Source organism: Cuculus canorus, chromosome 6 (genome assembly GCF_017976375.1).
Source record: "Cuculus canorus isolate bCucCan1 chromosome 6, bCucCan1.pri, whole genome shotgun sequence".
Classification (NCBI taxonomy): domain Eukaryota; kingdom Metazoa; phylum Chordata; class Aves; order Cuculiformes; family Cuculidae; genus Cuculus; species Cuculus canorus.
In genome coordinates, this window is record NC_071406.1 from 2,812,931 (window position 1) to 2,825,362 (window position 12,432).

A 12,432-nucleotide genomic window follows, 5' to 3' on the forward strand; every position below is an offset into this window, starting at 1 on the left:
TCCCTGAATACTGCCAAGTAGGCAAAGGACAAGATGTGTGTATATGCATATGTGCATCTTAAAACAAGATAACTATTCACAGACTACTGTACCATCACTTGTCTCCAGTACTGTTTGCAGAGAGGAGTTGTATAAATTAAGGACAGCTAACACAGCTAAGAACTACAAATAAATGTAAAATTCATAGGAAACTCACTTACCTGTCATAACAATTGATGTCATCGAGCCAGCAACCTTGCTTCACAATTTCAATTGATCCAGAAATATTCTTCCACGTAGCGAAACAGTGTCGTCTTTTGTCTTTATCACCATAACAAGGTTCAATACCACTGCGATTTGTTTTATCCTTTTCCCAGTTAGCGTTGTAGTAGATGCACTCTTGCGTTTCTGATCTGCCGAGTATGGCACCTTTGAGGAATGAAAAACGCATCACAATTAAACAGCGTTCTGAAGGAGACACAGTCAAACCCAGGACTTATTAAAATACCATATAACACATCAGTGTATCTTTCCCTCTCCTTTTTCTTAATAAAGAAAGAAAACATTCAAAGTTCTTGAGTATTCCAAGTATGTGTTGAAACACAGAACAAAGATCTTCTGTTCAGTCAAGCAGTTACTTGGATAACTCATCAAGATTTGAAGAAATAAGGAACAAGTTATGGCATTACTTTTCCCTGAACAGCAACAGCAGAGAAAATTTAAAATACTGAACAGGAAAGATTTAGTTAGTATAACAAGTTATTTACAAAACAAGAAATTCTAGTTAGTACAATTTACCAAAAGGCATTTTTGTCTCTTTTCTTCTTACACATGCAAAAAAAAGCAGGTACGACCATCTCAGAAACTTAAACCCAACTCATAAATAAGGTTTTAAATCACTGACATCTCTTCCCCTAGTTTTCTTCTGTGATGTAGCTTCTCCACATGGAGCACTGCGATGTAAGACCCACTATGCCAAAATTCTATCTTTTCTGTCGTTCCAATTTACGAATTGAGTAACTGGAACAGGGACCAACAGTTGTGAGGCAACAGTCCCTCACCTCCAAGTACAGCACTGTTTTTTTGCTGTCTGGTCCCACCCAGTCCATCAGCTGCAACGTAAAAGACATGAGGTCTTTGTCAGAAACTCCAGAATCAAGCGATTCTGCTCTCGGAAGGCCCTAGGCTGTGCCTCCCCTCCCCACACACGCTGTGGAACCAACCACAAGAGCCGACACACATGCTTCAGGCAGTAAAAGCCAAGGGGGTTTTGGTGGCCAAAGCACTGATGTGGTCTGTATTAAACACACTGGTGAACCAGAACAGACCAACAGACTAGCGAACCTATCCTCATATCACCAGAAGTTTATCTTTTGTCACCTCAGAATTCTTAAAAATGTCTCGATTTTTTCATTTAATTCTGTCTTTTCAATCACAAATGTCATGGACTCATCGATGCCTATTAAGAACCTAGAGCAAAAATCAGCAAGTATTAATGGACAGGGACCTTCAAGCAGAGCTAGCCTCATTGTTCTTAGATGAAATGATCCAGGTTTCTGCAAAGGCGAAGGGTTCTTAGAATGCAAAACCATTAACAAAAACACCGGACCATAGGAATAACTGATTTTCACTTCTGGTTTTGTCTTGTCAAGTACTGCCAAGAGCGTGCCATTAATCTTTATTGTTTAACGTGCATCAGAAACATGGAAAAACAGAGAGGGAGACTGAAGAGCTAGAGAGACAGAGGACTTGCTTCAAAGCTGAGGAAAGGTCAGGAGGATGACCACGCACATTTGACTCTGCCTGCATACCCACTCGATATTTTCAAGAGATGGGTACATCAGACATTGCACTGAAGATCAGATTTAAACAGAAAAAGGTCTTTCACAACAGTTCCATGCATATTTATTTGTATCACCCATTATCCCCTTTACTCATACAATTCTGACACGCTAGCCGCTACCTTGTAGCTACACCCCTGACCCCTGCTACTTCTCCTACGCAAGGGTATAACGAGCAGAGCAGCTGCAACGCTGACTTCTTTAGTGGGGTGAAATCTTTGCCACCCAGGCACTGTATGCAGTGGCAGGTGGGAGCCGGGGTGACTGGTACCCTGGGAGAGGCTTCTGCCACATACCACCTCCTCAAACACACACGGCTGACGGTAAGGTGAAGTTCTCAGTAAACAGACCCGATTGTCCAGGGAATATATAAAGCTGCACTCCTCGGGGTGATCAGGATAGTTCAAACTGGAAATTGCTGCAGCCCTCTCAAAGCGCAGTGCTGACTGCACTGGGCATCCCACACTGCCACCTTGGGAAACTTCTGACTTTGACGCATTCCCAAAATAGGCAGGGGATGCTGCTTACGCTTCTTGGGAAGGAGCCTGGGTGTTCAATGGGAGGAATGCAGTAGCCAGCTGGTAACACGGCGAGATGCAGCATGTTAACTACTATATTCTTTGTGCTGCGATGGCCTGACCTTTACAACTCCCAGCTATGGCAAGAAACAGATGAGGCAACAGATTGAACAATTTGGTTCTGTCAGTGCAATAAAGCAGAAGTCCTGGATTTATCTCATACGTGCCATTCCTTTTCTTCTGCTGCCAAGCCTGGCTTTGAAGGACCATAGACAAACTGAATTTGATGAAATTCTGAAACCACAGTGAAATTAACTTTGCACAAATACTCTCCTTATATGCCTTTGCCTTCTCTAAAGTTAGGTTTTCTTACTCATTAGTGTTCTGAAACAGTTCAGCCCATCCAACTGGGCAGCAATCACACTGTTGGTTTACTGACTTGGGAGAATCCACCCACACCACCTTCTCTGGTGGCCGAGCAGACATTTGCAGTAGGTCTGGAGGTACCAGGACAATCCTGGGCGCCCTTTCTAAGTAGGAAAGCAGGAACATGATGGAAGCAAGAGAAGTGGAACCACACAAAGAAGGCAGCCCTGAGGCCACCACACAAAGGAAGCGTCTCCTTATCACCAGCTCTACCATCCCCTCTGCAGGAATTAAACTCCAGAGAAGGGCAGCTGCCATCCATAAAAAAAGCAAATTTATTTGGGTCCCAGTATAGGCATAGTTGTCCATAAAGAAAATCCTACAGTCACTTTGAGTGCTGACAAACCATTTTCATATGAAATTAGGTCCTTGGTAATCTATTACTGAAGCTTAAAAAGCAAAGTGCTGCTGCTGAAAGAAGCCATGAGACAAATCAGGAGTATCCTATGGGCTGAACTTAAAAGTCTGAAAGCTTCTGAGGAAGACACGTGAAAAAAGCTGAGAATACTCAAGTACATAATAGAGTCCAGTTTCAGTGTGTTAAGACAGATCACATTTAATAGATGCTGTTTTCACACTGCAGTTTGTGTGCTGCTGCATCCTTATAGTTGTATTCACCCACAACAGCTGCAGCAAGAAAAGAAACCCAGCATTTGCCGGTGAACTCCTGAACTGCTGTTAATGTAGGATACACTGCAATCGTTAGCGGTACTGAAGGTAATTTTATTAAAGTGCACATGTGCAGTCTGGAAAACTTCACTTTAGCAGGAATTTGAAGGATTGGCTACCATTTTTTCAAGAAGTAAGACTATGTGAATGTGTGAAAAAAAACCTAGACAGTTTCTGTTAATTAAAAAAGGGGGGCAAACAAAGAAATCTATGCATAGCTGATAAGGAGGACTATACTAACATACGCCTAATTTAGAAAGGGATTACTGGCAGAAGATACTGGATGAAATATGAATGCTCTATTAACCACTACACCACACCCAGAGAGGAAAATAAGAGGAAAAAAAAAAATCCTAGAAGTTCATTATCTAGATTTTTTTATTTGGAAGCCTTCGTTTCCCCAGAAGACTTCAAATCGGACACATCCCCCTGATCCTCTATCCCACTCTGACCCACAAGCATTGCTTCTGCGGCACACTTGGTTGGGGACACCATGAGAAGACACAGAAGCTTCCAGCCAAATGGAAGATGAATCTGTCATTACTTGCTGGTTTGTGAGATCAAGTGAAACGTTTAAGCTGAAGTCATGAAAACTGGTGAAAAGCCTACAAATATTAGTTTGATGTAGCTGAGATCCAAAACATCAGCACATAAATCCCCCAAGACTTCTGGAAGCCAGGTATATAGATTAGTCCGAGAGGCGCTCCCAAAGTGCACTTAACACATCCTTAATGACAAGAGAACTGAAAACTAAATTTTAAACTCATTCCTGCATGTCCTCCAGCACTAGGCAAAACTACAGGCTTCTTTTCCACCTAATAAGTTTCCAGGATGAAAACAGCAACACTGGAGTCTGGAAAGAGTAATCACATCTCTATTTCACAGCTGCACAACCTACCCAGAGAAGTCCATTATGCTGCACTTCAACTGGATTCTATTATAACCATTAATGACAGTATTGGTAAGGATTTATATGCAGGAATACTCATGTGACAGAAAACATAGCATAAGAAAGAAGAAAAGGGTGAAGTTCGGTCTGGCAGCTGCCTTTGCTTACAGCAGCAAGGTTAGTCCAATTGTATTATGTTTGAGATCAATCTGAACTCATTCCGAGTACCGAGATCCACAAACATATAAGAAACAGAGTAGCTTGTTAGAAGGTGGTTGAGCAGAATGGCCTGAAGCACCACAGGGACTGGAAAGTGAGTTACTTTGCAGACCAAATGCCTGCTCAGGAGAAGATAACTGTTAACATGCCCTTCTAGAAGGAACGCAACAGGGCAGAAAACAGAGCATAACAGAAACAGCAACCCAAAAACGTTTCCGTTACTCTACAGGTGTCTTTGTCAAGTACTTGTCCATCTATGTTATTCTGTTTTTTTCCACAGTGATCTCACACATGCTTTCTAAACCCACAGATACATCCAAGAACAGATTACTAACATACAGTAAAAAAGGCCCAGCTTTGATGTTTCGCAAGCAGGAAGCAGGTTTTTATCATTCTGTACTTTTTCTGATAACACCCAGGGGAATGTTCCTCAAAGGAAAAATAAAGGTTATTTTCAGCCTAATAAAGCAAACTGAGTCACAACGGAAAAGACCTGCTCTGTCCCCATTACAGAAACCAACATGTCTCAAAACATGTTTTGTTGATCTCTAGACAAGTATTAGTCCTACTATCACTGTTCTCCACACTCACGGGTCAAACAAGGACTGTGCTTCATATAAGCTGAGACAAAGTACATTCATTAAAAGCAAACACAACAGAAATTAACTTAAGCAATGTCAAGAATTGGGAAAAAGATCAACATGACAACGAAGTTAGAAATCACCTGAACTGTTGTCACCCTGCCTTATACAGAAGATGCACATCTTGTCAGACCAGAGTTTCTCAATCTCCTTTTCAGTGTCTGCCACCAGGCCTGCACTGCAAAGTGTCATTGTGGGAGAAATGCCCCAAAGCGCTGCGCTTCTGTGCAGAACCCTGTGACACTTATTGTTTAAGATGCTAAAGTTAACTTCTAAACATTTAAAGATTGCCCTGATATTCTAAAGGAGTTTGTTTCTTTTGCTAAAATAATACTTAAAAACAAATGAGTATGCAACTCAACATGCAACTCATTACCTTTTGTCTGAGACCAAACAGCCAGTGCTGCTCAACGCTCTTTCTGAGGTGAGCTACAGAATTAACACATACTCAAACTCCATACGTGGCTTGAGTAGACCACCGGTCCTATTCAGGGTGCAAGCAATGCGCCAAAACACTCTGATATTCTTTATCTCATCTCTTTCATTTTTGTTGTTAAATTCAACATAATATTTAAAGGCACTGCAAAACTGTAATTCTAGTAAGAGAGACTTGGCAGGCCTAAGATTCATGCAACTGATGCAATTTTTTGAACAGAAACATCACTTCAGACTACAAAATACTATATCCATACAAGCACAAAATAAGGTAGAGCTAAATGAAAGAACTGGAATCTGTAGAAGAGATGCCTTTCAAATGTGCAGGACATTCAAATCGGAATAAACTCTCTACCTGTGAGTCCCTCTGCAAAAGCAGCCTCTTGACCTTTTGAAGTTCAAGCTTCAGTAAATCACCATGCTGAAGAAACCTGTGCATCTATAAAACTGTGAAGTCACCGAGATGACTTCTCCAGAAGAATATTTAAGAGACGCTAATGAACTCTTCATTAATTGAAACTAAGAGCTAAAAAGTATTCAGAGACCTGAAGTTTCAGAAATAGTGGTGGCAGAACTAATGGAAAGCATCTTTAAAGGGTAAGCTGGCAATGTACATGTCCCCCCCACAGTCCCACCAAGCAGTTTGTCCTGGTTTTAGGAGAAATTAATAACATTGTCATAGGATTTCGTACAGAGTTTCCATTTTCCGCCTTGCACTTCTGAATATCTTATTTAAGACCAGATTTAAGGAAGTGGGAAAAAAACCCAAACCTCTGGTGTCCAAGTTTTCCAAAACCATTTCAGAGCAAAACATGTGGCAGAAAATAGAGAAAAAGGGTCAGGCAGTATCTGTGTTCCTTAGGAAGAAATTAAGGCGCCAGTAATGGCACAACTGGTATCTACAGCATTGGCTGGCTACCTCTGAAACAAAGTTTGCCATCCTCTGGGAATCTCTGAAAATTTCAAGTTAAGATAAGTGCTATTCTTCACACTTCTTGACTTCAAGGGAACACACTAAAACTCAGGCTGATGTTTTCAAGTTCAAACATGCCAAACATTCCTGTCACTGCAAGGTGTTAGCAGCACAAAACAGAAAGACGTTCTATCTCCCACCTAATGATTTGGTAGGTGAAAAAAAGCTTGAGAGATTCTGTAAATTGTTTGGTTTTTTGAAGCACAGCCTTCACTCACCTCATACCTGCTGGTAGGTTTTATAGATGTTACTGGTCAGACGTCCCCTCCCCAACACAGTCTTATGAAATGGTAAAAAAAATCCACCATGTCAATACTCGCCACTAAAGTTTAAATTCTACAAGATTTAGAGGTTTAAAAAACAGACCAGGGCCAAACAGGCAGTAATGCAAGAAATACCCACTGTTTCCAGTCAGGGCTTCCCTACTCTTCCCAGCAGAAAAACCCAAACACAAGCAAAAAAAAAAAATCACTATAGAAAATAATCTCAAAGGAAAAGCTGTGCCAAGTCAGCCAAGATTTAAAAGTAAGTGATAAAGGGACACAGCACAGAACAAAAAGGGACAATACTTGCCTTAACAGTTCCCTTCCTAGCACTCCCTGCAAAACCACTGGCTCTCAATACTGCATGCAGGTTTGAATACAAAACCAAAACTCAAATCAGTTTTTAAGATTAAATACTTGACAACTGGGGTCCTGCTTGTACCCTGACTAGCTGAGTGGCACCATCTACAAGTGCCTTCAGATGAAGCTCAGGTAAGGCAGCTGCTCATGACGTAGCTAGGGATGTTGTCCCACTGCACACGCAAGTAACATCATTTCCACACAGAGTCTTTGCACGCCGTTATCAAACTGAAAAGGTAAGGCACTCCACTAGCAGCCATACTCCCAGACTACAGCCTAAATAAACTACCTAAGGATATCAAAACTGGATTAGGAAGATATGAATCGTTCTGAAGGATGACTATCACGCAGAATTTCTATTTTGAGGCCTGACAGCCAGTTTCCCAGCAATGATCTCAGATACCTGTCATAGCTGTTCAGCTAATTTGAGAGCCCCAAAGCAAGTGGAATCTTGCGGTGCTTTGCTGCCAGTGCACGTGCTGCAGCATGCCAGACATGAGGAGTTTCAGTGCAGGTTCCCTCCGTTGTCAGGGTGTGCACATCCATCCAAAGCCCCTACAGACCACCCATCTCATGGAGAGGGCGGCTCACGAGACAGCATTTGGTTGTTCTCCCCACCCTTTTCTTTCACATTAGGTTTTCCAAAGACAAAATAGGGGCCACAGGGAATTCTAACTACAAAACAAAGACCTTCAAATAAATGTTATCTTGACAGCTTATAGATGTAAGTGAACTTCCTCCCTCTCTATAGACCGCACTGAAAAATCTAAATTCTCCATGCAGAAGAAGGCAGTTTGAAGAGGCTGTAAAACATGGGACTTCTCACAGACTGCATCTTCCCACTACTGCCAATGCCCAGTGGTTTCAGTCCACTTGGCATCTTCATCAGAGCAAGCCCTCAGGCTGTGAACCTCCATGGTATTTCTGATCAAAATGATCCTTTCTTGGTATTTGTAGTTGTTCTTCTCTGAGCTATTAAAAACTTTGTGACAACTTCCAAACCATCAACTATTACACATTATTAATAAACATTAAGCGTCTCCTCTTCCCTGCAAGGAAAATCCCTTCCGACTCCTCAAATAACATGCACAGAAGAGTTAAGTCAGGCTAATTACAAAAAAATATTATAACTTTCGCCTTCCAAATCAGTCAAGATCAATGCATATTTAACAGTCTGACTGCAAACAAAACGGAACCACACACGAAGTCAAATAAAAACACAGTCAATTCATCTATGAAGCAGGTATCCAGCTTCATGTTTAATGCTTCCTCCATGTGATGCATCCTAGTCCCACTTCCTTTTCTGTCTTTCAGGACCTTACATAACTATTTAAAGACAACAGGATCGGGTGCAATTCTGTCTTAAACTCAGATCTCAAACAAGTCTCTCTGTGGGTGTTGCATCCTACTACTGCAAACAAAAACACTGCACTGTTATCCTCCCTGTGCTGATCAGGCTTCTAATTTAAATCAAAAGGCGTTTGCCATCCTACAGTTTGTTTTTTTCTGGTTACAGCCACGGATTCTAGCCTAAACATACTCACAAACAGTTTTCACCTTTTATTTTCAAGCATCAGCTGCATTCTTTCGCTAGGAACTGGCCCAGAGAACTGATGAGCTGCTAAGCGCTGTGTCGGGCGCGGCTCAGCCAGCAGTGACTAGCGGCTCAGGCTGCAGCTGCCCTCGTCCAGATGGCACCTAAACACTAGGAAAGACAGGTTCCAGATTTTTGTAAACAGAGATTACCTTGGACAAGCAGGCAAACAACAACATGGTGGGGAAAAGGCAGCATACAGGACAGAAAAATTCAAGCCTTTCATGGTTCACCCATTCAACTGAGCCGAAAACCTTTCTTGAGCCTTCCCTTATTTTAACTCCCCCATACAGAGAATCATCCGGTTTAGCTCCAGTCTTGGTTCCACCAAGTCAACAATCTTTTCATATTTTCATTTTCATTCTCCTTTACATATCGTCTCCTCATCACAACAATGAGCCTTTGCAAGCTCATCTTTCTCGCACACAGGTTGGACAGAACTACCTTCAGTACTTCAGACTTTTCCAAAGACTTGTCTGGTATCAGTACTGGTTTAGTTCAGTAGGAAATACTCCTTCAGAGGCATTTCAGGATCGGATGCATCACAGCCAAATCGCATTAGTGGCTCGTGGCAACTGTTAGAATGCAAGACCAAAGTTTGAAATACATTTGTAAGTTGTAGTGCAATCATCAAAAAGGCAGGCTCTGCTCTACAGCCTCCCAAACAGCTGAACTGGCACAAACGAGTGGAAGTAATTCCTTCCTTCAGCCACTGAACCTAAATAAATGTCAGGCTGCAGTATTACACATCTAAGTAAATACCCATCATCATAAAAATTCTAATATGTTTTTGACTGCTGAACCCTCTTCCTGAAGCAAAAAAACTCTGCATAACCTCAAACTTCACTGTGTCTGTTTAACCATCCAGTCCTATTTATATAAACTTCCAAATCTTTTCTACATTGAAGGAATTTTCAGATTAGCATTCCTATGTTCTGAAATCAGTATTTATTATATTAAAAAATCCAGCAAAACTACCTCTCTACCTCTAGCTGAACTAGCTGCCACTTGAAATGGATTTTCTACTTGCCCCATGAGGCTGTAATCTGAATATCATGTTAAAAATCCCATTCACATAGCTTGAAACAACCTTTATTTTTATGGACAAGAACACTGCTGATTATGGCAAGCACAGCCTCCTCACTTTCAGGCTTCTAAGTCAACTCTCTCCATCTCAAGCTCCAAAACCACCACAGGCAGTTCCAGATGCTCACCTCAACAGCGGCTCAACTCCAATATCCAACTTCAACTCTGATGGTCTGGGTGCTGACTGAAGGGTGGAACAGGACAGTACACAAAATATTTTATCTGAAGTACCTAGTTCTGGGCTTATTTTCTAGAGATGATCAGGGAAGTCCAGAGTCATATTATCTTCTGGAGTCTTCATTAAGTAAATGTTTTCATCATATTCACAACTTAAATACTCTTATAACTTTTAAGCCCCCATCAACACAAGTCTCGGGAGGAGCAGCTGAAGGATCTAGGGTTGTTTAGCCTGGAGAAAAAGAAACTAAGGGAAGACCTTATGGCTCTCTTCAACTACCTGAAAGGAGGTTGTGGCAAGGTGAGGGTTGGTCTCTTTTCCCTGGTAGCCAGTGACAAGACAAGGGGAAACGGCCTGAAAGTGCACCAGGAGAGATTTAGGTTGGATATTAAGATATTTCTTTACTCAAAGGGTTGTCAAGCATTGAAAGGAAGGTGGCTGAGGGAGGGGTTTAAAAGGTAAGCAGATGGGAACATGGTCTAGTGGTGGACAACAAAGCAACTCCCATCACTACTAGACTACTCTTGAGCTTCATTTTCCTTTAATCTCTATGGATTTCTCACAAAACACACCTTTCTATCCACTGGTCATTATTTGGTTATTATTAATTGTATCCAGAAAAGCAAGATCACCAGCTAAAAGAGCAAATCCAAAAGCAGTATTTCAAAACTGAAAGGAGATTAATAAAGCCAGGATACTGCAAACTACAACCAAACTAATTTTGCATTTATTGCAGAGCTTTAAACATAACAAAAGGGAGCATTTTAGAAGTACATTCGGTTATAAGCCTTCCATCCAGAGCATGACTCCACAGTAGTGGCTTTAAGAATATGCTACCTACTGGACAACCAGCACATTTATTGTCACTAGAACAGTCAAATACAGCCACTGCTGCAACAGCTGCCTGAAATAAGTCAGTGCAGATCTAGCATGAGAATCAAATCAATATCCAAAGAATCCAAAACAGTGGCTTTTCTCTCTCTTCCCTGCCTACAAGCTCTTACAAACAGTCTGTGCTTTTCTTAAAAGCCTTTTCTAGGGCCATCTGAAGTTTCTGAAGCAACGCAAGCAGGTATTTGATATATCAGAGCTCAGTTATACAAGGGCCAACTCCAAACAAACCCCACAACAGTTGCTCGTGTGCATAAAGATAACTATGCACATGCTTCTAAAGCCTGGCCCCAACAAAGTGGTAGACAAAATTCCAAAGTGGAGGAAAACTTCTATCATTCTTGACCAGAAAAATGCTTCTGCATTGCTGTAACAAACTGCACAATGAAAAATTCAGAACAGTACAGAAACGCACCCCTTCTCCCTTACTAGGGTGAATACCAATTCAGTTCTAGCAATTTGTAAATCATCTCCCTACTCCTCAAGATGCAGAAATAACAATATTTGGAAGATAATAGGCACATATAAAATCTACCAACATCAAGTAATTTAGAAAAAAATCAGCTAATGGGGGAAAAAAAACCCTAAAGTTTATTTGTGGTCATGTATGAACAACCAAAATATGATGTCAATCTGCAATGTCTCACTTGAAATAAAAAAAAGTAAAAAATACCTTTTAGAAACTCAAGATTATTGCTGAATCATCTCTAAGTATTATACTGAAGGCATGGTTTAAAGGCTTTAAACATATCAACATTTAATTCACATATTAAACTAAATTCTCATTTCAGAGCCATGCACATGTGCATAATAAAAGTGAAGTCAAGAGAACCCTGCCTCACTGTATATTATGAAAAGTATTCCAAACCACACAAAAAACTTAACTGCTACCGGATTTTGTCTTTAGCAAGTCGCATTTGCCAACTCCTGATGCTGCTGAATTTTGGTACTACATACTCTGATCTGACACAGTACAATAATCCTGAACTATTTGAAGAGACTCATAGCATGCAAATCAATGAAGAAATTGCCTTCGAGTGTTCAATTAAGCCAGTTTTGCTTTATTTAACTTTGCAAGAAAGCCTGAAAAATCCATTTTGTTACAAAATGTTGTATAACATTTTTAGTATTATTTTTCAATATGCTAATTCAAAGTATTAAGATAATTTAACAGAATTTTATTAAAAATTACTCTCAGGAAACCCCGATAAGAGATCCCAACACAGTTCTTGGCTACAAAACTATCTACATTTCGAACAGCAATTCTGGTTCAGCAAAGTATATCAATTATGTATTTGGTACTGCTTTTAGAACAGGGCAAACAGATGTGCTGAGACTTGTAGTAAATAATTTTTATTTATTTATATAAATATACTAAATTAAATAATTGTAATATATTTTATGTTAATTTTCCACAGATCGCTATGTCAACATTTAGGCAAGAGTACAGATTCCCACAGCAACACCCAT

At 40.7% G+C, this 12,432-nt stretch overlaps 1 protein-coding gene across 2 annotated transcripts in view; it reads right to left on the minus strand.

Annotated features, from left to right (window-relative positions):
* ACVR2A (activin A receptor type 2A) overlaps positions 1–12,432 on the minus strand; it is a 65,972-nt gene that overhangs the window by 32,225 nt on the left and 21,315 nt on the right. For both annotated transcript variants that reach the window (XM_054070349.1, XM_009558927.2), the window contains exon 2: positions 201–408. In XM_054070349.1, the coding sequence (XP_053926324.1) occupies positions 201–408 (208 nt within the window). The remainder of the gene's footprint in view (positions 1–200; positions 409–12,432) is intronic.